This window comes from Arachis stenosperma, chromosome 10 (assembly GCF_014773155.1).
Source record: "Arachis stenosperma cultivar V10309 chromosome 10, arast.V10309.gnm1.PFL2, whole genome shotgun sequence".
In the NCBI taxonomy this organism is placed as follows: domain Eukaryota; kingdom Viridiplantae; phylum Streptophyta; class Magnoliopsida; order Fabales; family Fabaceae; genus Arachis; species Arachis stenosperma.
Genome location: NC_080386.1, coordinates 39,232,238 through 39,256,882, shown reverse-complemented (window position 1 = coordinate 39,256,882; position 24,645 = coordinate 39,232,238). Strand labels below are relative to the sequence as shown.

The window sequence follows — 24,645 nt, the reverse complement described above, 5'->3', positions numbered from 1 at the left end:
TCACTTTTCTGGACTTTACTATGAGTTTGTGTGTTTTTCTGTGATTTCAGGTATTTTCTGGCTGAAATTAAGGGATCCGAGCAAAAATCTGATTCAGAGACTAAAAAGGACTGCAGATGTTGTTGGATTCTGACCTCCCTGCACTCGAAGTGGATTTTCTGGAGCTACAGCAGCCCAATTGGCGCGCTCTCAACGGCGTTGGAAAGTAGACATCCTGGGCTTTCCAGCAATATATGATAGTCCATACTTTGCCCAAGATTTGATGGCCCAAACCGGCGTTCAAAGTCACCCTCAGGAATTCCAGCGTTAAACGCCGGAACTGGCACCAAAATGGGAGTTAAACGCCCAAACTGGCATAAAAGCTGGCGTTTAACTCCAAGAAGAGTCTCTACACGAAAATGCTTTATTGCTCAGCCCAAGCACACACCAAGTGGGCCCGGAAGTGGATTTTTATGTCATTTACTCATCTTTGTACACCTTAGGCTACTAGTTTTCTATAAGTAGGACCTTTTACTATTGTATTAGACATCTTGGTAGCTATCTTTGAGCTTCATGCTATCTTAGATCATTTGGGAGGCTGGCCATTCGGCCATGCCTAGACCTTGTTCTTATGTATTTTCAACGGTGGAGTTTCTACACACCATAGATTAAGGTGTGGAGCTCTGCTGTACCTCGAGTATTAATGCAATTACTATTGTTCTTCTATTCAATTCCGCTTGTTCTTTGTCCAAGATATCACTTGTTCTTCAACTTGATGAATGTGATGATCCGTGACACTCATCATCATTCTCACTTATGAACAAAGTGACTGACAACCACTCTGTTCTACAAGCAACAAGGCTCTAGTGTTTATCTCTTGGATTCCTGATACACGATGCATGGTTGATCGCCTGACAACCGAGTGCTCGCCTGACAAACGAGCCAGCCATTCCGTGAGATCAGAGTCGTTGTGGTATAGGCGAGAACTGATGGCGGCATTCAAGAGAATCCGGAAGGTCTAACCTTGTCTGTGGTATTCTGAGTAGGATTCAATGATTGAATGACTGTGACGTGCTTCAAACTCCTAGCAGGCGGGGCGTTAGTGACAGACGCAAAAGAATCACTGGATTCTATTCCGGCCTGACCGAGAACCGACAGCTGATTAGCCATATGCTGTGACAGAGCATAGGAACATTTTCAGTGAGAGGATGGGAGGTAGCCACTGACAACGGTGAAACCCTTGCATAAGCTTGCCATGGAAAGGAGTAAGAAGGATTGGATGAAGACAGTAGGAAAGCAGAGACACGGAAGGGAAGGCATCTTCATACGCTTATCTGAAGCTCTCACCAATGATATACATAAGTATCTCTATCTTTATCTTTATGCTTTATTCATCATCTATACCCATTTGAGTCTGCCTGACTGAGATTTACAAGGTGACCATAGCTTGCTTCATACCAACAATCTCCGTGGGATCGACCCTTACTCGCGTAAGGTTTATTACTTGGACGACCCAGTGCACTTGCTGGTTAGTTGTGCGAAGTTGTAGTGATCACAATTTCGCGCACCAAATAATGAATGAGTATGTTATTTCTTCGACTAGCTAATTAATGCAAAATCGAGTATCCTTTTTTATTCGATTGAGGTCATATTCTATTTGGTGAAAGTTTCAATCACCTTAATTAAATCCTGTGTTTGTGCCTTAACTTATACATGTAGTAATATGTTACATATTATATCTAAGTAGTTATTTTCCATAGCAGAGATGTAAAAAATCATATTAAGGTTTATTACCAAATAATTAGTGGATGAATAATAGTAGATTATATTATTTTGGGAAAGTATTTTCATTATAATTATATCAAATCAATATTTAATTATAATAAAATATGTTAATTATAATTATATCATAGAATTATAATAATTACGATATTTATGTTATATATTTTAATCATTTATGTACGTAAATAATTAGAAATTAAAATATAACTTATAATTACCCGTGCTATGCAAGATTAAATAAGATATATAATAATATAGATGATTTAATACTTATACTGATTAAATACATATTAATTTAGTTAAAAAAAATCACTATTTCTATGTTTTCCTATTTATTTTTTTAATTCGTTTAAATCCAATCAATTATAATAAATTAATTATATCAACTAATTAGTTCAATCAATTATTTTCTAATTTATTTTTTGAATTCAATAAATCAAATAAAATTAATTATACTAATTATTTGTATTGACTAATTATAAAACTGAATTTTTTCTCCAACTACTAAAAGTGAGATATTAATTCCTCATGAATTCATTTTTTCTCTAAAATGAAATCACTATTTTCTTTTCTAAATTTATTTTTAAAAAATATATTTATTATAATTATATTACAATTAACATTTAACGAATAATGTATGATTATACTAATTTAGAGAAATATTTTTATTATAATTATATAAAATTAATATTTAATACATTATCAACTAATAAAAGTGAGGTGTCAATTCCTCATGAATTCATTTTCCCTCCAAAATGAAAGTACTATTATCTCTTCTAAATTTATTTTAGAAAAATATCTTTATTATAATTATATTACAATATTACAATTAGCATTTAATGAATAATGCATAATTATAATAACTTAGAAAAATAAAATAAAGTCCAATAATTTATCTTCCGACCGCACACGTGTATAGAATAACTTTTAAGAATGAGTCATGTATAGTAAATACGGTCGGTGATTGTAAAACTATATACTAACATTGATATAATATTATTTTAAGTATATATTTTGCAGGCATCAAAGAAAAGTGTTGAGTTGTTTTTTAGTAGATTTAAATTATTCATTGTTTATTAGTGAATTTTGTACATTAGAATTCTCTAATAATTTATTATTTATTTTGAGCTAATTTTGATATGTTCTTATTTGACAGTAAAATAACATATAAAATTTGTTGGTGGGTCAAAGTATTATTAAGTTATTTATGGTCACATTGAGTATATATGTTTGATTTATTGAAGAAAGTAGATTACTAAAACCAATTAATAACTATTTAGAGTTAATATATTTAACACTAGCTTAAGAAAAAACAAATAATACATAACATGTTATATTTTTATTAATCAAATTATTATAATTTAAATTAATCTTAACAAAATAATTTAAAATTATAATTTTAATCTTATCACGTGCATGACACGGGTTAATACACTTGGAAATTACTGCACAATGAATGTGGTATATAGAGAAGTTTTTGAGAGCCTATAATAAAAAGATAATAACAAAATGTCTTACTAAATCTATTTATTTATTAAAATTTATTACTATCACTTAAAAAAATTTAGAAATTTTAGGAACTAATAGGTGAATTCTTATTGTACATTAATAGTTTGAGAATATTAAAATTATCATAAAAATTCGTATAATTTTATTCTCTTGACAAATAATTTTATAATTACGTTAATCATATAATTTTATATACAAACATTGATACAGTGTTGTTTCATGTATATATTTTGCAGGTATCAAAGGATAGCATTGAATTGTTATTCAGTATATTTAAATTATTTATTGTTTATTACAAAACTTTCTGTATTAGAATTCTCTATTAATTTGTTCTACATTTTGAGCTGATTTTGATATTTTCTTACTTCACAGTATACCAACATATAAAACTTTATTAGTAGATTTAAGTATTACTAAACTATTTATGGTCATATTGAGTATATATGCCTGATTTATTAAAAAAAGTAGATTAAATAACTATTTTATAGTTAATACAATTAACACTATATTAAGAAAAGAAAAACAACGCATACAAGTTATTTTTTATTAATTAAATTATTATAATTAAAATAAAATTTAACATAACAACTTAAAATTATAATTTCAATCTTATCACGTGCATAACACGGATGATTAAACTTGTTTTAATATATAATTGTGACTAATGCATCAACATCATAAAGAGCAAGTTTACAACTGACACTGAGCTATGAATCAATTGATGAATGGTAACTACATTTTTATGAAATTTAGCATTATAAGACGAGTAAGTCATTCGTTCTCTAATTTAGTTCCTGAAAAAAAATTTTGTTAATCAAATTCGTCTTTCAAATATTTTAAGTTAATTACACTAATTTTTTTAGTATTTTTATTGATAATAATGTCATAATTTATTGATATAATATATTAAATGTCTAATAATTTTAATTGATTATTAATATGATAAATTCATAAAATTAGATTAAATTAAAATTCAATTAAGAAAAATTTTAAGGTATAAAAATTCTTCAATTTTGAGAATAATTTTATTTAATTTTATAAATTTATTATGTTAGTATACTAAGTATGGAGTTAAACTCCAAAATGATCCCTAAAATTAGTGTCGTGTACTAAAATCATCTCTAAGATTCTAATTACATTAATTACGTCCCTGAAATTAACGAAAATGCATTATATTAGTCCTTGACACATTTTTTATTAACGACATAATGACATAGCTTGATAACGTAGGCTATTAGTAACACGTGTCACTTCATGATTTAGTCACGTGTAATGGTATGATGATGTGTTGACTAGTGACATGCGGCAAGCTGACGTGGATAGTTGTGCCACATGTCACAGTGCTATTTGGCCACGTGTCTGTTTGTGCCACGTGTCGCAACAGTATTCGTCCACGTGTCATTCATTCTATCATCATTGTAGATGCACCAAATTAGCCTTTCACTTTGTGTTAAGTGACTCATTTTAATTCATGAAATTGAATGTCGTGTACCAAACTAGTCCATTCACTAGTTTTTTCTTCTTTTTTTTTCTATAAATTTAAAATTCTCAATATCTTTGAATCCATTAATTTCAATTTTATTTTTTCACATGTTATTTAAATACAAGTACTTTTATAAAATATTTTTTCTCTTGTGTGTACCCCTAACCGCCGTCTTGGAGTTGACATGAAGATATTTCAAGCATTCCCACTACCATTTCCGACCTCTTTCATCTAGACTAAAGATGTCGGAGATGGTAATAAGGGTACTTGAAGTGCTTTTAGTCTAGCCCATTTGCACACAACGGAAACTTGTATTTCATAAGAACCAGAAAAAAATGTGTATTTTAATTCTTGATTTCTTGTTAAAACACATTTTTTTAATGAAAAAATGTGTCTAATCAATCATATAATTTTTTTTCATAATAACATATTTATATATTACAAAATTTACCAATGTTAAATTATTATAGAAAAAAATTATATAATTAAAACTAAAATCTTAAAAAATTTTATAAAAGCAGTTGTATTTAAACAATATGTAAAAAAATAGAATTGAAATTAGTGCTTCCAAGATATTGAAAATTTTAAATTTTACAAAAAATGAGAAAAAACTGGTGAAGGGACTAATTTGGTGCACAACATTCAATTTCAGGAACTAAAATGAATCACTTTGCATAAGAACTAATTTGGTGCATCTACAATGATGATATAATGGATGACACATGGACGAATACTGTTACGATACATAGCACAAATAGACACATGGCCAAAGAGCATTGTGAAACTTGGCACAACCATCCACATTAGCATGTCACGTGTCACTGGTCAACACATCATCATACTATTACCTGTGGTCAAATCATGGAGTGACATATGTCACTAATAGCATACGTCATCAAGCCATGTTAATAGAAAATGAGTTAGAGATTAATGTAGTGCATTTTTGTCAATCTCAAAAACGTAATTGGTGCAATTAGAATCTTAGAAATTTTAGTACACGACACCAATCTTAGAGACTATTTTAGAGTTTAACTCACTAAGTATGTAGTATAGTGTCACTTAAAATATCACATTAATAAATTTTGACACCATCAACTACTCAATAACAAAAAAATTAATATGACTAATTTAAAAATTTTAATAAAAAAATATTTTAAAAATCAATTTAAAAACTAAATAATTTTTTATAAACGAATTTCACCGTCTACTCGATATAAGACTTTTAGTTATAAATTGATGGTTAAAAAAGTCCTATTCGAGGCGAAATAAAAAAAAACCATTATTCAATACATCTTAATGATCTTTTTTTTTTTTGGTGACATCTTAATGATCTTATTTTACAACAACAACAACAACACAATAATAATAATAATAATAATAATAATAATAATAATAATAAATTAAAAATTGTTGTAATAGTTATATTTTTTTTTGGTTACTAATGTAATAGTTATATAAGTCTCGCCTTTAGAAACCAAAAAAAGATAAGTGTCGCCTTTACGTGGTATACTGGTAACAGCTTCTTCCCACTCTTCCCCTCCTTGTTCCGCCGCCACAGCCGGTGCCATCTATCCATCATACTTTCTCATCGGTCGCCGCAACTGTTGCTGCTCTCTCCGGTTGACCTTCCTCATCAGTTCTCATCGCATCCTCTTTTCCTCTCTTCCTTCAATTTGCTGTTGCGTTTAACGTTTTATGCTGCCACTCACTTCATTCTCCTACTTCCAAGAACTCCTTATCTAGCTTCCAATTCATCCATCTTCTTGTTTCCGTTGTTTGTTCCCCGTTCGAGTTCTTCAGCATCAGTTGTGAGAAAGCTCTGAACTCTGTAGCTGTGTGTTCGATTGAGGGGTTTTTGTAGGGTTTTGCTGGTTAAAAACAGAGTTCACAGAATGGGGAAGAAAGGAGGGGGGAAAAGTTTCCCTAAGAATAAAAGAGCCATAAAAAACGATAAGAAGAGTTCCCGGCATCCTATTTCAGCTGATGACATGGACGACGAGATTGATGCCTGTAATACTATTTTCTCGCTTCTTTTTCCTTTTCCCCCCCTTAAAATTGAGTGTTTTTGTTTTTTTTTTCCCTTGCTTAATATAGTTTAAGCTTATTGTTCTTATTATCGTAGTAATTGCGATTATGCATTTGGGCTGCTTTTCACTGATTTACTTTTTTGATAATCCCTTTTCATGTTGCAGTCAATAAGCAGAGAGATATCATCCCACTTGACGTGAATGCTGATGCTGAAGAGTCGGACGAAGATGATGAAGTCCTTGTTTTCGATAAGGTTTTGGTGCTACAAACTCTTTTTCTTTTTTCTTTTTTTTAATATATGAAAATTTGAAGGCTCAATTAAACATGAGGTATCATGCATTGTGTGCTTATTTTGATTGCATAAGAATTAGAAATGAAGTTTTTTTTTTAATTGGCTCTCATTTGTTTTCTTCTCAAATTTTGCTCAAAAGGGTATTGATGATAGTGAAGATGAAGACTTTGACGACGATGAGGAGGAGGACGATGAGGATGCTGATGATGATATGTCGAAAAGTAAGCATGAGTTTTCTGTGTTTGCATATGCATCAAAGTTATTCATTAGATTTGATTGAGATGGATGTTGTATATGATAATATATGACTCCTACCTAAAGAAAGTTACCTTAAGAGAATGCTTGACCTCAAGATTGAATCTCAATCATCCTGCTTTGGTAGTCGTAGTTCTAATTACCTTAAGATAATGCTTGATCTCAAGATTGAATCTCAATCATCCTGCTTTGGTAGTTTCGACTTATATTATCTGCATTCTTTTCTGTAAGGATGGGGATGCTGGAATTTTGAAACCCAACTTCAAGAGTGTTTTTTGTAGCAACCTTTATAAATCATATATGCGAAGGTCAACAAGTTACGTTTGTAAACTGACACTAGATAGTATTATTGTTCTGCAACTACTTTCGTACTAGAAATTATAATTTCACAGGTTTTCAAGTCTTCCATTTGTTCACACATATAATTGATGTTCCCCATGTCTTTTTCATGTTTATTTCATTTTTATTTTTTTTTAATAAATATGCTTTTAACAAGTATTACAGTTTGAATTATGGTAGCAGATCCAACAGTGTTCTGTTTGTTTAATTTGTTTATTAAGCATATGGGTATAGTTTAGGCTAAAGAGAAAAATGATTGCTAACTTCAATGTGTTACTTTTACAAGTTTTTGAAATGCAATTTATTCAAGACTCGAGATATAATGTTGCTAATTATTGATGTGTGCTTTTTCCTCAGTGATTAGGCAAAGAAAATATTTACGTGCAAAGTTTGGTACGGGTGAGGATGATATGCATGATGATGAAGAGGAGGAGGATGAAGATAATAAGCTTACTTGGGGAGGAAAGAGGTTTGCTCATGGTGCTGAGAACCGTAACTTTGAGGTAAGGATTTGAGCAATACATTATACATATGTAAAGGATTTTTGCTATGGATAGATAAATGTTTAGACAAGCAAGTTTTTATGGGATAGGGTTGGACATTTATTCTCGTGATCTTTTTAGAAGACTTCCACTTGAACAATATTTCTTTTTAGATAGCTTTTTTTCTTTTTCTTATCCTCCCATCTTTTTGTACTACTCTTCTCTCCATTTGAACAATATTTTTCTTTATATAGAGAAAAAACAAATTTTTGCTACATGTAATTTTTAAACCATTTACAGATAGTTGTTCTCCTTGTGGATTGTTGGTGTATTTTATTTTTTTCCTACATTTGTTTCTGTTGAATAATTTTTATTTTTAATTTCTTTAAGCTACAATCGAGTGATGATGAGGACCCAAAAGAAGAGGAAAAATTGGCATTACAACAACAGAAGGATAAAGCAAAATATTATACAATGGAGGACTATGGCCTTGCTGATATTAGTGAAGGCAAGGACGATGAGATAATGACTTTTGAGGTGAGTGCTGTTCTGTGCTGCTGACTGTATACATCATTACTATGCTGCCGATTATGTATGTTGTTACTTTGCCGTCTAAGGGAAGGCAATTTTAATGAAGAAACATGTAGTGGGGTGTAAAAGAAAGGGAGTGACAATCTGTAGAAGGTGCTGCATCTAAACATAGCTTTCTTTTATCTGTACAGGATGCATCAGACAAAGGAAAGGGGGCAGTAAGGTCACCAGATAGAGATATAACTTTCACTGTAGAGGATCTGAAAGCTTTGTCAAAGGAGGAGCAAATGGATATACTTCATAGGTCAGAATCTTATATTCATCATGTAGTTCTGGTTTCTTTCAAATTTGTCATTAGCTTTTCCTGCAATGTACCTCTGTCTAACAATAATTATTTTGTATTGATTTTAATATTCATTACAAACTCTAATTAAAATTGACATATATAGGGAAGGAGCAAAGGGTAGGAAAAGTGTTGCTGATGTTCTATATGGAACATGTTTTCCTATGCATTTTCTTGATTAGAGACTAACTTTGCAGGTCCGCTCCAGATTTAGTTGGTTGGTTGTCAGAACTAAATGAGGCACATGAACAGCTTGAAGCAAAAGTTAACCCATTCTTAAGCAAGGTTTTTCCTCTTGCCCTGGTTCTTATTTTGGTTCCATGTTTGATTTCTGCACAAGTGATCAAAATAATGCAAATAGCATGTCCTATACTTTTAGGGAAAAATTCAGTTACTGCAACACATAACCCTGAATTATTGTTGGGTTCATTGGCTTTTTTGTTTGGTAAAAAATGGGCCATTGTTATATTATGTAGTATAATGCATGTTACCTACTGATGGTATGCCCATTATCAACATGGATGACAGATGACTTATAGAAGCATGTCAGAAGGAAAAATGTTCTTGATCATTGAGATATTGATACTAAAGAAATAGAGTTGGTTAAGTGATATCCCATCACTAATTGGTAATATCGGTAAAAGGCTGTGTTGTGATCAACTTGGTTTTTGTTTTTCATTTCTTTCTGTATCAATCTCTTTTAAGCTTCAGTTATTTATTTCCTTCTTTAACCAAGATATTAGGCCCCTTTTGTTGATGAAATTGTAGATGTTTTCTATTTTTGCACAATGTTATGATTTTATTCAGAATAAAAATTATGTATCATGCTCTTTTTCCAATGAGGATGAAGGAAGTGTTGTATTAGAATTGATTTTATATCTTGTGCAGGCTAAAGCAGGGGAATTGGATATGAAAGGTGTTGTGCGTTACTTTGAGTTGAAGCAGCTTCTTTTGTTGTCATATTGCCAAGCTATAACTTTCTACCTTCTCCTCAAGTCTGAAGGACAGCCAGTCCATGATCATCCTGTGATGGCTCGCCTTGAAGAGATCAAGAGCTTATTGGATCAGGTTTTGTTATTTTCAAACTAACTAACATTTCTGGGATGAATATCAACATATTGTACTTGTACCTGATTGAGTCAAAATATTTGAGTGTGTTAACTTTCTATGCCGAATTTTCTAGTTAGTTTAGTAACCTGGTTGTTGCATTGCATATATGAAGGTATTTGACCTGTTGCAGTGATATTCTAAGTAATCAATTTCTTTTAGATGGCTAGTTTGTTTGACTAAATTTATTGGGAATAACATGCAAGAGTATTTGACTTATTACCATCACATCAGTTGATTAGTTTAGTTTTTTGTGGAGGCAAGTCTTTGTTGTTGTTAAGTGGATCAAATGACAAGACATTGTAGTTTCAACTAATTTATATAGTGTATGACTGTATCCACACCTTGTGGAACAAGGCTTCACTACTATTGTTGATGGTGCTGGTGTTGATTCAACTAAATTTATTGGAATGCCTTTGCATATAATTAGCCGACCCCACTTAGTGGGACAAGGCTTTATTATTGTTGTTTGTTGTTGCCTTTGCATATAATTATATAGAACAATGTAAATGTATATAATATTGCATACATCCTGACCTTGCATGCATATAAGTTTTTAATGGATTAAGTGCATGTTTGGGTGCCATTATTTTGTTAAAAAAAGGTCTTTTTTCAATGAAAAAATATCTTTTTTTTTATTTTTTAACGTGTTTGTCAAATTTCTAGTAGTAAAAGTAAAAGCACTAGTAAAATAAAAAAAAAAGATTTTTTTTGAGAAGCTGTAATTTACATCTTTTTTTTTAAAAGATTTTTTTTCCTTAAAAAAAAGATGTTTTTCATATAATAAATAAACAAAAAAGTACTTTTATATTGTTATACCCAAAACATAATTGATAGATAAAAAGATCTTTTTACATGAGATATCCAAACATAAAATTACTTTTACTTCTCTATAAGATCTTTTAAAAAAAGATAACTCGAAAAAAGATCTTTTCTTAAAAGCTCACCCAAACAAGTCCTAAGTGACGACACTGGTTTCGAGTAATTCGTGTAGTGTTTTCACACCTCGTGGGGCAAGGCTTAGCTACTGTTTTTTATGTTGCTGGTGTTAGTTCAACTAAATTTATTGGAATGCCTTTGCTTATTGTTATATAGTTCAAGTATATAATATTGCATAAATCCTAACCTTGCTTAAATATTGAAGAAATTTTCCAGTTCATCCTAGATAAATGTGTGACCTTTCTTATGTGATTTCAATAGCAATGGGAACTGTATAATCATCTGTAAATAATATGGTTGATGCTTAATTTCACTCAAATATCAGATTTGAGATGAAGATGAAGAAAGTTTTCTTCGGAGTTTGCAATTTTCTAACATGTCATATTCAACAGATAAAACAACTTGACACAGAACTTCCATTTGAACTTGAGGACATTCTTAAAGGAAATAATGGATCGGAAACAGTACTAAAGGATGCTCCAACAACAATTGATTCTTTTTCCAAGGAGCCTTCTGTCTTTGCCAAATCACAGGAAGAAGTGGTAGTATTATGTCTTAATATTTCCTTGTAGATTTCTCTACTTTTCAAATGATGATCTTCAGAAGTATACTCATCAGAATATTGTTTTTTGTATTGACGCAGTCTCAAAAATCAGTCGAGACAGAAAAATTCCAATCCTCGAAGGATCATGTTCAGAAAGCAAGAAAAGATGAACATCAGGTGAATTGTTCTTGTCAATCAATAAGAATAGTGCTCGTTTATTTTGAAATTATTGATTATTGATATAATATACCTCCTAAGTCCTACCTAATTGCCTATACAGTGCTGTACTTTTATTTGGTTTATTTATGTTGTTGTAAAAGACAGTTAATTTGACTTAAGTATCTGGGAATATGGCAGAAAGCTTCCATTGGTGTGCAAAGTTTGGAAATGTTAAAAGTTAGAGCTTCCCTTGAGGAAAAATTGAAGCAAAAGGGTTTGTACAGCTCCATTGCTCCAAAGTCTAGTGGGGCCCTAAAACGCTCAAGACCGGTTAATGGGTATAGCTATGCTCTTATATTTTAAGCATTACTTGCTTCCAACTTCTATGAACTTATTAGAAACCTAACTTCTTGCAGACGGCTCGAAACATATGATGATTTTGTTGACGATACTGCGGATGTTAAGGGGGCAGCTGGCTTGGTTAATGGTTCCAATAAAGTTGCACAGTATCTTAATGCTAATTTGAAGAAACTAAAGGTACTGACGTATAGATTTTTGTAACATGTATTCTTGTGAAATTCACAATAACCTGCCGGGTGTTAGCTGCTACTTTCATAGTGTCGTTATTAATTAATTGTGTATGCTGTCTAGTCCTTATCATTCGTGTTGTCATAGAAGAAATTCCTTCATTATAGACTATAATGGTTTTCTTTTTTCATATCACTTGAACATGAAATATCTCATTAGTCCCCTGTTTGGATGAAGGTCATTTCTGGTGATGATGATTTACCCAAAAGAGATGATATTGGAGAAAGACGAAGGAAACACGAGCTCCGGGTTATGGCTGGTGCTGGTGTTCAGAATGAGGATGACAATGGTGATGACTATGATGATGAAGTTGGCCATCATGGATCTGATGATGATGCAAACGAAGAGGATGATTTTGATAGTGGTGACTCGGAAAATGAATTTTACAAACAAGTGGAACAACAGCGAAATGCAAAACTTGCTGCAAAAGCTCAGATTTACTCGAGGTGAAGTTTTGGCACCCGTTATGTATTTTCAAATTTTTTTCGGGATGTATTGCTCTATGACATTGCTAGAAAATTCTTTTATCCGAAAATCCAAATAACCCGAATTTTTGTGGACCATAAAAAGAAAGTTATCGAAAATGTACTATTCACTCATTTTAACACGGGAAATAAAGATTGGCTATTTGGCTTGCTTTTGCAGGAAGTCAGGGGTTGTCACATCCATGCCAGAGACTATAGAAGGAAAACGCCAAATAACATCTCAGGTTCTTGCTCAATCTATTACTTTTTTCTAATATAATTCATTATTCCTTACAAACTTGTAAATTCTTACTTCATTGTTGGCAATATTTTATAGATGGCAAAGAACAGGGGGTTGACTCGAATCCGCAACAAGGCAAAGAAGAATCCAAGAAAGAATTACAAGGTACCTAACAAAGAAGCAGTTATTCTTTGGATTAACTTCGGATGTTAATGTTAAACTGCTATCTTTCATCACTTTATGTTTCCTAATTTTCTTTCTTTTGTTGTCTCAATGTTCAGCTCAAACACCAAAAAGCTCTCAAGAAGCGGCAGGGACAAGTTCAGAGTATTAGAAAGCCTACGGGTCCTTATGGTGGTGAAGCTACTGGAATTAATCCTTTCGTTAGTCGAAGCATCAGATTCAAGGACTGATATTGTCATGGGGTCTTGCTATTTCATTTGAGTATCACAATTTTGAATCATCTAGTTAAGATGGAAGTAATTTTCTTCTTGCCATGTAACAGTGTAGAATAAAAACTGAAATGATTGTTGATTGGGAGAGAAGAATTTTATTCTAGTAGGTAAACATATTTTCTTAGCCTGCCTGATAGACCTTTCCAAATTTTCCAGTTTTGATCTAATTCTCGAGAGCAATAGGTTGATTGTTTTTGTTTTTGTTTTTTTTTTCCCCAACTTTATATGGGGAATACAAAGCTAGCTCAAGAAACAAAGGCTTATTTTATTTGAGAAAGTTACTGTAACATATTCTGATTCCCCGTATTCAGTTCTCTTTCCTTGATTTTTTTTCCTTATTTCTAAATTTTTTATTTTTTTATTTTTTTGTGTGGATGAGCTCGTCTTTTGTTTTTTAATTTTTGTTTTTCTTCTTCTGATGTATTGGCCTGTGTGCATAGCAAAGTGTTGAGTACTAATATAAGTTTTCTTGTTTCACACTGCTTTGAATTGGTAAATCAAGAATGCTTTCATGGATTATAGAATATCACGAAATCCTCCAGTTACTATATTATATATGGATTTAAATAGATTAGATTAAAAATATCAACCATCCATAAAATTTGGGTTTCCGGCTATGGAGATTGTTAAAGAATGTATCCAACACTTCAAACACTATTTTATGTATTAAATGTATATTTATAATTTCAAGTAAAACGAGTATATATAATGACATTTAGATTAAAAATATAAATAATAATTTAACATGATTCAAATAAATATAGCTAACGAGTTATAGCTCAAAAGAGGCATTGAATTTAAGTTTTACTCCTAACTTTAGAAAAAAAAAAAGAATTTCAAATAAATACAAACATGACATATGGAGTGAATATCCATTTTGCTCAACAACTTTTCGAAGGACATGCGGCACTTAGCAAAAAAATATCATTTTTAGTCTTTGATTTTTAATTTTGTAAGACTGATTTGTCCGGTCATCAATAATCTCTCTCTTAAGTTAATAGAACATGTTTATGTAATACATTAATTAACTAATTTGTCTGTTATGTGTCAATTAGAATTCACAATTTTTTGGCTTGGGGTCTTATTATCTTCTGAAATAATTTATAGGAGCCATTTAAAAAGTTTTTTCTTTATTTTTTGTTAATTTTTTTATATACATTGGCTAAATTTATTGTATAAGAACTAAAAAATATTTGTAATTTTTTATATTTTTTTACTTATAAAAATTAAATAGAGAATATACAATATTAATAAAAATGACATTACTAATTATTGTTATCTGTCTTATCCATTTGTTATTTTAAAATGTTGAAATTTAAATTTTTGATGTTATATCTACATGGTTAGTTGACATAAATATTCTCATTTATTATATTTATTTTAGATAAAATATTATGTCAATTTTTTATTATCTATTATAAAATAGAATATGCACTTCTAATAATAATAAATTTATGTGAATTATGATGATTAAATTAAATTGAGTACACCTAAAACTTAATATAATCTTAATAATATAATATTTTAACAATTTTTTAAATAATAAAAAGATTAAAAAATATATCTTTTATTTAATTTTTATAAGTAAAAAAATTAAAAATCACTAATATTTCTTAATTCTTACACAATAAATTTAGTCAATATATATGAAAAGATAACCCAAAAAAAATTTAAATAGTAAGCATGTTTCGTTAATCCAGAGAAGAAAAATTAATAGAGGGACTAAGTAATATTACAAAAATAAAAATTAAGGGCCGAATTTTTCTTTTTTTTTTTTGGGGTTAAAAACCTTGTTATCTTTTAGAGTAATATAAGAAGGTGTTCAAGAGTTTTTTCTCATGACGTATGTGATGAATGATAATTAAACCTTGCTATTTTATTGTTAAATATTTGGTCACGTAACAATGTTCACGCTTTTTCTTTAACCATTTTTCTACTTTTGGATTTAGAATTAGTTTGAGTAGAAGTGACGATAAATATATCATGCATCTTGTTGCCAGGCATTTTAACTTTGAATAAATAGTCAAATTAATTTCTAAAATTTTTTTTAATTAAATTTGTCTTTTAAAAATTTTAAGTTGGTTATTTTAGTTCTTACGATGTTAACAGCGTTAAAATTTATTAATGTGACACGTTAAATAACACCGTAACACACCTAGTAGTCCTGATTGGTACTTAATATGATAAATTTATGAAATTAAATCAAATCAACTCCAAATTGAAAAATTCTAATGCTTCAAATTCTCCCCTTAATTAGATTTTAATTTGATCTAATTTCATAAACTTATAATGCTAATAGTCAATTAAAACTTCTATGTCTTTGTTGTAGTATCACTTAACGTGCCACATTAATAAATTTTGGCGCCGTCAACAAAAAAAAATGATAGAAGAACTAACGCAATTTAATAAAAAAATCTTTTAAAAACTAATTTAGAGAATTAGTGATTTTTTAGAAACGAATTTGACCATTTACCCACTAACCTTGTTCCATTAATGCATTTTGATCGCTCATTCATTTTCAACACGGGGAAAAGAAGGAAAAAAGAGAAAAAAAGAAAAGGAAAGAATAAGAAGGATCCTATTCCAAATGAACAAAAATAAACTTACACCACCTACCCTCTATATATCCTAGTGAAAACCAAAGAAACCACAATATCCCCTTACACAACTTCAATAATCTCGAAATCTTGAACGACCCAAAATTGCACAAGTTTTCCCTCCAAAAGAAGTATAAATAGTACAATTGATTTGATGCTAGGAATTGTAGACCTGAAGCATCAGGGTTTTCAGGTATTTCCTTGCAGTAGTAGAGGATGAACTCAGCATAAGTTAGAAACAATCTTTGACATCACTATGAATTGGCATCCGAAGCAGCCTTTTTCTCCTTTTGCTTCTCCCTCTTCTTCTTGTTTCTTAATGCATTCTTGCTCATTGATCTGAATAAGTAAAAACTTTGCATTTAATATAAGTCATAATAACTAATAAGCAGGTAAAAGAAAATCTCTTACCCTGCGGGGCTGCTCTCTCCTATTCCAAGCAACTGAAAATACAAATCATTTGACATTATTACAGACATTAACTTAAAAAAAAATGAAACACAACTAGAATTTAAGGGATGATGCATAAACAAAAGCATATCGAATCATTTTGACCACTCTTCAAGTTTTAACATACTTTATAGTTCATAAGTTATCCTATGAAAAATTATACTCAATTGAATTAACAATTTAAAGCAGAATAACAACAGCCGAGCAACTATATTGTGTATACCTCAGCCTGAACTGCAGCAGCGTTCTTAGCATGTGGTGGGCGATATGCGGCAGGCTTTTGTGCAGGGGGGTTCGTAGAAGAGAGTTTGTTAGAAGCCTGAGCCGATTTTGGTCCTGGACCTGCAATAAAGTCTGTGATCTTCAAAAGAACTTGAGACATAACTAAATAACCAATTCAAGTCCTAACGATAAGCAGACAAACCTGATGGCTTTTTATCTTCGACTTTACCCAAATTGAGAGACTTGATTAATTCGGTGATGTCACCAAACTTATCTGCTGGCTCCGGTTTCCAGTCAGCCTAGCACAATTTGTAGACAATTCAATGGTATATGTGAAAATGCAATACAAGAACCATTTAACTATAACAAGTTTGAGATACTACTGACCTGGAACAACTTGTCAAACATCTTTGTGAAGTACAGTGACCCATTATAGTGAAAGATCTTGATACTTAGAAAGAAAAGAGAAAAAATTAGATAGGTAAGAAATGTTTTCTTCTATAAATATGTTCCAAGACTAACCATCAGTAAAGTGAGAACCAAGATATGACAATTGCCAAAACATTCACCATCGATTGCTCAGGTTAATGAAATATCACCTCATAAATGATGTTCAGATTAATCACTCATGAATCATGATTAAAACAAGATCATGTGAAAGTAGCAACATAGATGACATCATATGTTTGTGGCATGGTCCAGGTTCCTATTTATAATCCATCCGGTGAAATGAGTCAACCCATTATTTCGCGGTTTATAAAGGTTGGGCTAAATGGCCAGGTCAGCCGGTCAGCCAGGTCTCATTAACAGTTAAGCATATAACATACCCATTGTCAACTTGGAGCCTTGGAGCTGTTGTCGCTGTCATGAAATAGCGCCCATCTGGAGACCATTCACTTGTCACAGACCATTCAGCCTTAGTTGCTGCAAGTTGTTTCTTATCTGCGTAATCCCAGAATACCTGGAACATCAGCATGAAAAACATATGAGATCCAGGCGAGCAGCATGTGTTATCTTTGAGCGTCTGTCCTATGGAACTACAACAGATACATGCAAAAGTAAATTTATTTCAATGTTGTTTTGAATTTCAAACTTAAAATACTAGATAAAGAGATCACACATACAGTTACTTATTTAAACAACAAAGTTAAGTCAGTACCAAAGAGCAACATAAGACAAAGATCAGCAATTTATTATCTTTAAAGTGATTAAAAGTCATAACTTAGTTTTCTTTATTTAAAAAGAAAAGAAAAAGAAAGCAGGATACTAGTAATAGATAATAAACACATATCTCTACCATCATATAGGAAAAAGAAATCATAATGATTAAATTATTCAGGATAACATACCATATCACCAGGCAAGTTGCCAAAGCCAGCCAAACATAAAACTACAGGCAAGAGGTCAAGGCAACAAAATCAGATACATTTTAAAATGTAGAAATTTGTAATGAGCCACTTCAAATTCCAAATTCATTCCCACAACCCACCAGGGCCTTTTAAGTTTTAGCCATATAAAAGATAGAGAAAGAGAATATAAAATAGATTCCATCAGCAAAGCATACATTTCCCTTTCGGGTTCCATCTAATGGTGTTATAAGGACCAGTTCCAAGCTCCAGCAGAGGATTGCACTTCTTGTCGAACAAAGTTGCTTTAGCAGGCATAACTATAAAAGGTTAAGGAAAAGTGAAGGATTCGAGAGATCTATAAAGAACCATCAAAAGCTGATAAAATTAATGAGGATACAAGATAATCATATCTAATATCTTTCAAATGCACAGATCATTAGGCATAAAAAATTATGAAGGAAACATCCAAACATTTTGGTTCAATAAAATATCTTATGCAAATAATATCAAGTGGTGGGAACTTTAGTGTGCTTGGTTTACCTCTGTATAATAGATATCATATGGAAAAGGATACAACCATATACTACAGCAAATTCCAAGCCAGAATATGACCACTGAGCATCGTGAACCGGACCCTCTTTAGCTGCCAAAATAAAGAAATGTTAGCTCTATGGAAATTATATAATCAATTATTATCAGTTCTTTTACTAACAATAAGAACATACAAAGAGGCACAAGCCCTTCATGCTTTCCATCTATTGTTAGATAGAATAACTTTGATTCCCCATAGTAACTCTGGTTAGTTTTGTCAACATCTGACTGCACCAGCACTAAAAGACCAGTAGAACCATGATTCCATTTAAGTTGGGTTGTTGAACATCGGAAAAAACTCCGTCGTGCAACAGCTTGACTTTGAGAAGCATTTCCACATGGAAATATTTGTACACCGGCAGGAATTCCCTACAAGTTGAAAAGCATCTTAGTTATTCACAGGATGTAAACATGTACTAAAACCTTGTTTTAACCCTTATTAATATTTGCAAAGAAAGGAGACTACATATGTAACAAACCAAGAAAACAATTAACATTTTTTTGTTATACCACCAATATTCGACAAAATGATTTCATGCTGTTCACTAAGCAGAATTATTCAGTCCATCAAAGATACATCACTTCTTAATTTATCTCCCACCTGCTTTTTGATTTTCTAAATTGAACCATTGAATGATTTCAATGGTTTCAATTTGGTCATTTCGTACACCCAGTGCGTTCAATCCCAAGACTAAACTAAAATGAGTTACATTATTATTCAAAATTCAATTGGGAAAATACAAATGAAACATTGTGAATTTTTTTATTAAATTCTTATTACTTTCAAATACCAAATCATTAGTTTATTCTACGATAAGTTTATTTAAGTTATCTCCAACCACTTAATCAACTAAGCACCATAAATATCAAATATACAATACATGAATATTATTAATATTTTTATCAGTAGCATTGATTGGAACAAAGAGTTATGTACAGTACATAATTCTCAGATTCAATTTATTCAGTAACCTATCCAGGAATATAGAATAAACTAAAATACACTTATGATATTTCAAGAATTTTGAGTTGGACAGAATGCTAAAATGACAATGATACCAATGTCACATTCATTTTTAAAAAACAAATAAAACTACTCGATCAGCATGGAATTGAGGAACACAAACCTTGGATTCTGGCACATATGCAGCTACATGAGACCCAGGTGCACTAGAAAGCTCAATGGCAGAAACTCCGGGAACTCTTAATCGATCAATGATCCCCTTAGAGAAATCCCTTGTGTCAAAAAACTGCACCTCATTAGTTGCCATCCGGCATGCAGTGGCCTCATTGGAGCTGAATTGAATAGCAGGCCTGTACAACAAGCATGGTGATAGTTAAACACAAGATGTTATCAGAACATTAGTGAGTTAATAAACCGTGCCATATTTCCCAATTATTAACTTCTCCAACAACAGCAACAACAACAAAGTCCACTAGTTGGGTTCAGCTACATAAATCAAACAACACTATTGTGCCTTGCTGCAGTAAGGTACTTCATACTTAAATCTCTTCTGACCTCTTCATTCAGAGTCTTTTTTAGATATTCCTCTACCCGTGCCCCTATGCACATGTACTAAAATGGAGAATAATATTGGTCAGGCAAATTATCTTGTTCTCATTATTCATGAATTACACATACCAAGTTGTTTTTGTCAGGTTCTTTTGGGAGTGTTGATAAACAGGATCACCGTTCTCCGTTTTCCACAGCGTGACATTCTTCTCTTGTGGTGCCGAAGGTTTTTGAAATGTTTGCAAAAAGGTTCCACAAGGGGACAGGATAGCAGAAGTGACGTTTGGGACTTCAAAAGACCTAATCTCTTTGGCACTCTTGCAGTCATATATGCTAATCACTGAGTTGGATTTCGTCACCATGAGTCTCGATCCATCATCGCTGAATTTCGCATTCACGCAGCTAACTTTCTCAAGCTTGACACCAGGTTGACCATTGGCAAATGGGGGTCCAGTCCAGATTGATAACTCTTCCGGTGTTCGAACTGCGATCGAGGCAAAGTAGTAGTAGTAATAGTAGTAAAAACTAACTACAACAAATATAATAAGGAATTGATAACAACAGCAAGCAAGAATGAACAAGCATACATAGCTAAGAAAAATCAGAAAGCTATTGTAGTTGATACCTAATATCTCCAAAGTTGGTGATTGGTCAGTTGATGCCATTAGAAGCTGCAGAGAGAATGCTGAAAATGAAAGTAAAAGGAAAAAATGGTGCTTCTTATTAGATTATGATTTCATATGACAGATAAAAAAAATTAGAGTAAAGTATCGTTTTTGTCCCTAACGTTTGGGGTAAGTCCCAAAGTTATCCCTAACGTTTCAATCGTCCTATTTAAGTCCCTAACGTTTCAAAATTGACTCAATGTTGTCCTGCCGTTAGGGATCCGTTAATAGAATTAACGGCAGGACAAAATTGAGACAATTTTAAAACGTTGGGGACAAAAACGATACATAGAAATAAATTTTAATTTTATCCTTCAATAATATTAATTTTTACTGTACATAATATTCAATCGTTTTTTAAATTACAGTTAATCACATTACTTTTATTTTAAATAAATTAATTTTGTTATAATTTTATTCTTAAAGTAATGTAATTTTTTTATAAATAAATAAATTTTACACTTTCATTCTAAATAATGTAATTTTACTTTCATTATTTAATCACATTATTTATAATTTTTTTAATAATTTTACACTTTCATTCTAAATAAATTAATTTTTTTATAATTTTACATTTAAAGTAATGTAATTTTTTTTTATAAATAAATAACTTTTACACTTTCATTCTAAATAATATAATTTTACTTTCATTACTTAATCACATTACTTATATTTTTTTTTATTTTACACTTTCATTCTAAATAAATAAATTTTTTTATAATTTTACATTTAAAGTAATGTAATTTTTTTTTTATAAATAAATAACTTTTACACTTTCATTCTAAATAATATAATTTTACTTTCATTACTTAATCACATTACTTATATTTTTTTTTAATTTTACACTTTCATTCTAAATAAATAAATTTTTTATAATTTTATGCTTAAGTATTGTAATTCTTTTATAAATAAATAAATTTTATACTTTCATTCTAAATAATGTAATTTTACTTTCATTACTTAATCACATTACTTATAATTTTTTTTTATAATTTTACACTTTCATTCAAAATAAATTAATTTTTTTATACTTTTACTCTTTCATTCTAAATAATGTAATTTTACTTTCATTACTCAATCACATTACTTATATTTTTTTTTATAATTTTACACTTTCATTCTATTCATATTACATTATTTATTTAGAATAAAAGTGTAAAATTTATTTATTTATAAAAAAATTACATTACTTTAAGTATAAAATAAAAAAAATATTTAGAATAAAAGTGATGTGATTAAGTGTAAATGTGATTAAAAATAATTGAATATTATGTATAGTAAAAAATTATTATTATTGAAGAATAAAATTAAAATTTATTTCTATGTATCATTTTTGTCCCCAACGTTTTCGTCCTATTTAAGTCCCTAACGTTTTAAAATCGTTTCAATTTTGTCCCGCCGTCAATTTTATTAACGGATCCCTAACGGTAGGACAACATTGAGTCAATTTTGAAACGTTGGGGACTTAAATAGGACGATTGAAACGTTAGGGACACTTTGAGACTTACCCCAAACGTTGGGGACAAAAACGATACTTTACTCAAAAAATTAAATCAAGATTGCATTTCAAATGCAATGGCATTGACAACCTCATGATTAGTTGAATTCAATTGAGTGTTATACCTTAGTTTGATGCAGCAGAAAACAATAAAGACTACTTACTTAACATTGCACTATTTATGCATACTAAGAAACAATAACAGAAAGAGAAAGTTGAATGTCACACCTTTAACTATGGCAGCTGAATTGAAACGGAATTGAATTCAATCATTCGTTTAAACTGAACGACGGAGTATTGGGTTTTCCGTTTCCGTTTCTACTTTGAGGATAGATTAGAACTGAACAACTTATTTGTGATATGATGCTTAAATTGGTTTTATTTAGATTTGGGGGATCATGCCTGCGGCGGCGATTTTGGAACAAGGATGGAGGTTTTATAATTATAAGGACATCATTTTTTATTATTTTCTAAAACTAAAATACTAATAGTGATCAATTTTTTATTATTTAAAACCAAATAGCCTTTAATCTCTATCAAATTTTAGTTATCAAATAATTTTTTAACTAGAGATAAATTGTATTTGTTTATGTGGAAAGACTAATATAAATATTTTGTATTAAATACTTATAAAAATTAATTTGGTTAAATTTATTAGTTTTAACAAAAGAATATGCATGCATACTAATAAAATTTAAGACTCTTTGGATAATTAAAATAATTGAGGAATTAACTAATTATGTTAAGTGTCTAACTAAAAAATAACAAGAATTTGGCTTGAAATATCTGAGTAAAAGTAATAAACTTCTAGAGAGAGAATGAGAGAGAGAGAGAGTGTGGGTGGGAAACACAGTGGGGGGTAGGTTTAGGAATCCGATCAAAGATCCTAGAATTTGGAATCGAGAAGAGTATCGGCGGTTGGAGACGGAGTCCTATTCGATTTTTCTGGATAACCTTCCAGAGGACATCTCAAAGAGAGAACTGTTCGAACTATTCAGATGGACTGGATGCATAAACGACATATATCTTGCTCGGAAGCAAAAAAATGGTAGCTTGTACATATTCGCGTTCATACGATACACCACGAAGGGAGGGGCTTTAAAGGCCATAGCAGAGATGAATCGTATGAGACTGAGAGGCAAGATTGTGTTTGTTGGGGAAGCAAAATACAGGAGACTGGCGCCTGTGGATGGTAAACAGAAGATGCAGGAAGGAGGGATTGTTCGGCGAGAAAATGACCGCCAGCCGGAAAAGGAACGGGAGGATGCTCCGGCTATCCCAGCTAGTAGTTCTAAGGATGTGAGAAAAGATAAGATACCAGAACCACATGGGAACGGTTGGACAAAGAAGCTGGAAGTGGCTATGGCGAAAGAGAACTTGCATTGGCTGCAGAAAAGCCTGATAGGTGGAACAACGACGGCCATTGACTATGGATTGCTGCAGGATCTGGTTACTAAGAACTTTCCACAAGTTGTTCAGATACGAGAATTGGGAGCTTACAAAGCCTTGCTGACGTTCGATAGCTTGTTGAATGCGGAAGAGACGTACACGTTCAAAATGAATAGCCTGTTACGAATATTTCATAACGTATGGAGGTGGGACGAATCGGAGAAAAGTGATTCTCGAAGAGTATGGTTAGAATGTTATGGGGTCCCGTTGCATATTTGGTCAGTGGATACCTTTAAGAAGATCGGAGGTCAATGGGGAGAGGTGGTTGGGTGTGATAAAGGGACGAAGCATGCGCCTCGTTTAGCGTCGGTCGTGTACTAATCGATACTTGTGTTATGGATGTGATCAATGAATGGGTTCATATCACTCTAGATACTAGTGGCTTTGACGTCTTGGTAAAAGAGGTGGGACAAGAATTCTACAGTTCACAATGTCAGTTGGAAAGAAGAGCGGATAAAGGTGTACCCTGCGTTCTCCAAAATAACGCTAGAGATAGAAATCTTGATGCGGATGCTGCAATGTCGCCAGACCTCACAAAGTTGTTAGACTATGGAGATCAGGCAGCGTTAGTGGTTGCGGGAAGGGTACGACGAGAAGAAGAAGATGAGGATAGATTAGTAATTTCAGATTCAATTTTGAATGAATGGATTTATGACCACTTAAAGCTCAATCAAATGAATTCGGGTAAGAATCAGCAAATTTATTGTCCTATTGATGGCTTAGCAGATTTCATGGGATTGGGAGAGAGTAATGAAACTGACTCGGAGCAAATAATTCCGTGGAATTACACC

General features: G+C 31.5%; 2 protein-coding genes across 2 annotated transcripts; one reads left to right on the top strand and one right to left on the bottom strand.

Annotated features, from left to right (window-relative positions):
- The first annotated feature begins 6,253 nt into the window (after window positions 1-6,253).
- Window positions 6,254-13,826, top strand: LOC130957935 (protein THALLO). Its single transcript, XM_057884793.1, has 16 exons — window positions 6,254-6,763; window positions 6,946-7,034; window positions 7,213-7,294; window positions 8,025-8,170; window positions 8,540-8,686; window positions 8,872-8,984; window positions 9,221-9,308; window positions 9,912-10,091; window positions 11,462-11,611; window positions 11,713-11,790; window positions 11,971-12,110; window positions 12,189-12,309; window positions 12,538-12,806; window positions 13,006-13,069; window positions 13,162-13,230; window positions 13,347-13,826. The coding sequence occupies exons 1-16, from the start codon at window positions 6,646-6,648 to the stop codon at window positions 13,476-13,478; spliced, it is 1,986 nt and encodes a 661-aa protein (XP_057740776.1). The 5' UTR covers window positions 6,254-6,645; the 3' UTR covers window positions 13,479-13,826.
- A 2,157-nt stretch (window positions 13,827-15,983) lies between these two features.
- Window positions 15,984-22,652, bottom strand: LOC130958060 (eukaryotic translation initiation factor 2A). The gene is made up of 14 exons (XM_057884949.1): window positions 22,634-22,652; window positions 20,868-20,927; window positions 20,372-20,726; window positions 19,857-20,043; window positions 18,864-19,098; window positions 18,713-18,781; window positions 18,354-18,455; window positions 18,139-18,179; window positions 17,617-17,750; window positions 17,177-17,240; window positions 16,992-17,088; window positions 16,791-16,909; window positions 16,529-16,560; window positions 15,984-16,456 (listed from the first exon to the last, which is right to left on the bottom strand). Exons 2-14 carry the CDS (start codon window positions 20,905-20,907, stop codon window positions 16,372-16,374), a joined length of 1,560 nt encoding a protein of 519 aa, XP_057740932.1. The 5' UTR covers window positions 20,908-20,927; window positions 22,634-22,652; the 3' UTR covers window positions 15,984-16,371.
- Window positions 22,653-24,645: the final 1,993 nt, after the last annotated feature.

What these genes read in the sequence shown, in the direction of transcription:
- LOC130957935 (XM_057884793.1), top strand. Translation starts at nt 6,646, where the DNA reads ATGGGGAAGAAAGGAGGGGGGAAAAGTTTCCCTAAGAATAAAAGAGCC. An exon ending in ATGAGATAATGACTTTTGAG is followed by an intron (nt 8,687 to 8,871) that starts GTGAGTGCTGTT and finishes TTATCTGTACAG; the next exon opens with GATGCATCAGACAAAGGAAA. An exon ending in CGCTCAAGACCGGTTAATGG is followed by an intron (nt 12,111 to 12,188) that starts GTATAGCTATGC and finishes AACTTCTTGCAG; the next exon opens with ACGGCTCGAAACATATGATG.
- LOC130958060 (XM_057884949.1), bottom strand. Translation starts at nt 20,907, where the DNA reads ATGGCATCAACTGACCAATCACCAACTTTGGAGATATTAG. An exon ending in TGAAGGGCTTGTGCCTCTTT is followed by an intron (nt 18,782 to 18,863) that starts GTATGTTCTTAT and finishes TTATTTTGGCAG; the next exon opens with CTAAAGAGGGTCCGGTTCAC. An exon ending in ATGGAACCCGAAAGGGAAAT is followed by an intron (nt 18,180 to 18,353) that starts GTATGCTTTGCT and finishes TCTTGCCTGTAG; the next exon opens with TTTTATGTTTGGCTGGCTTT.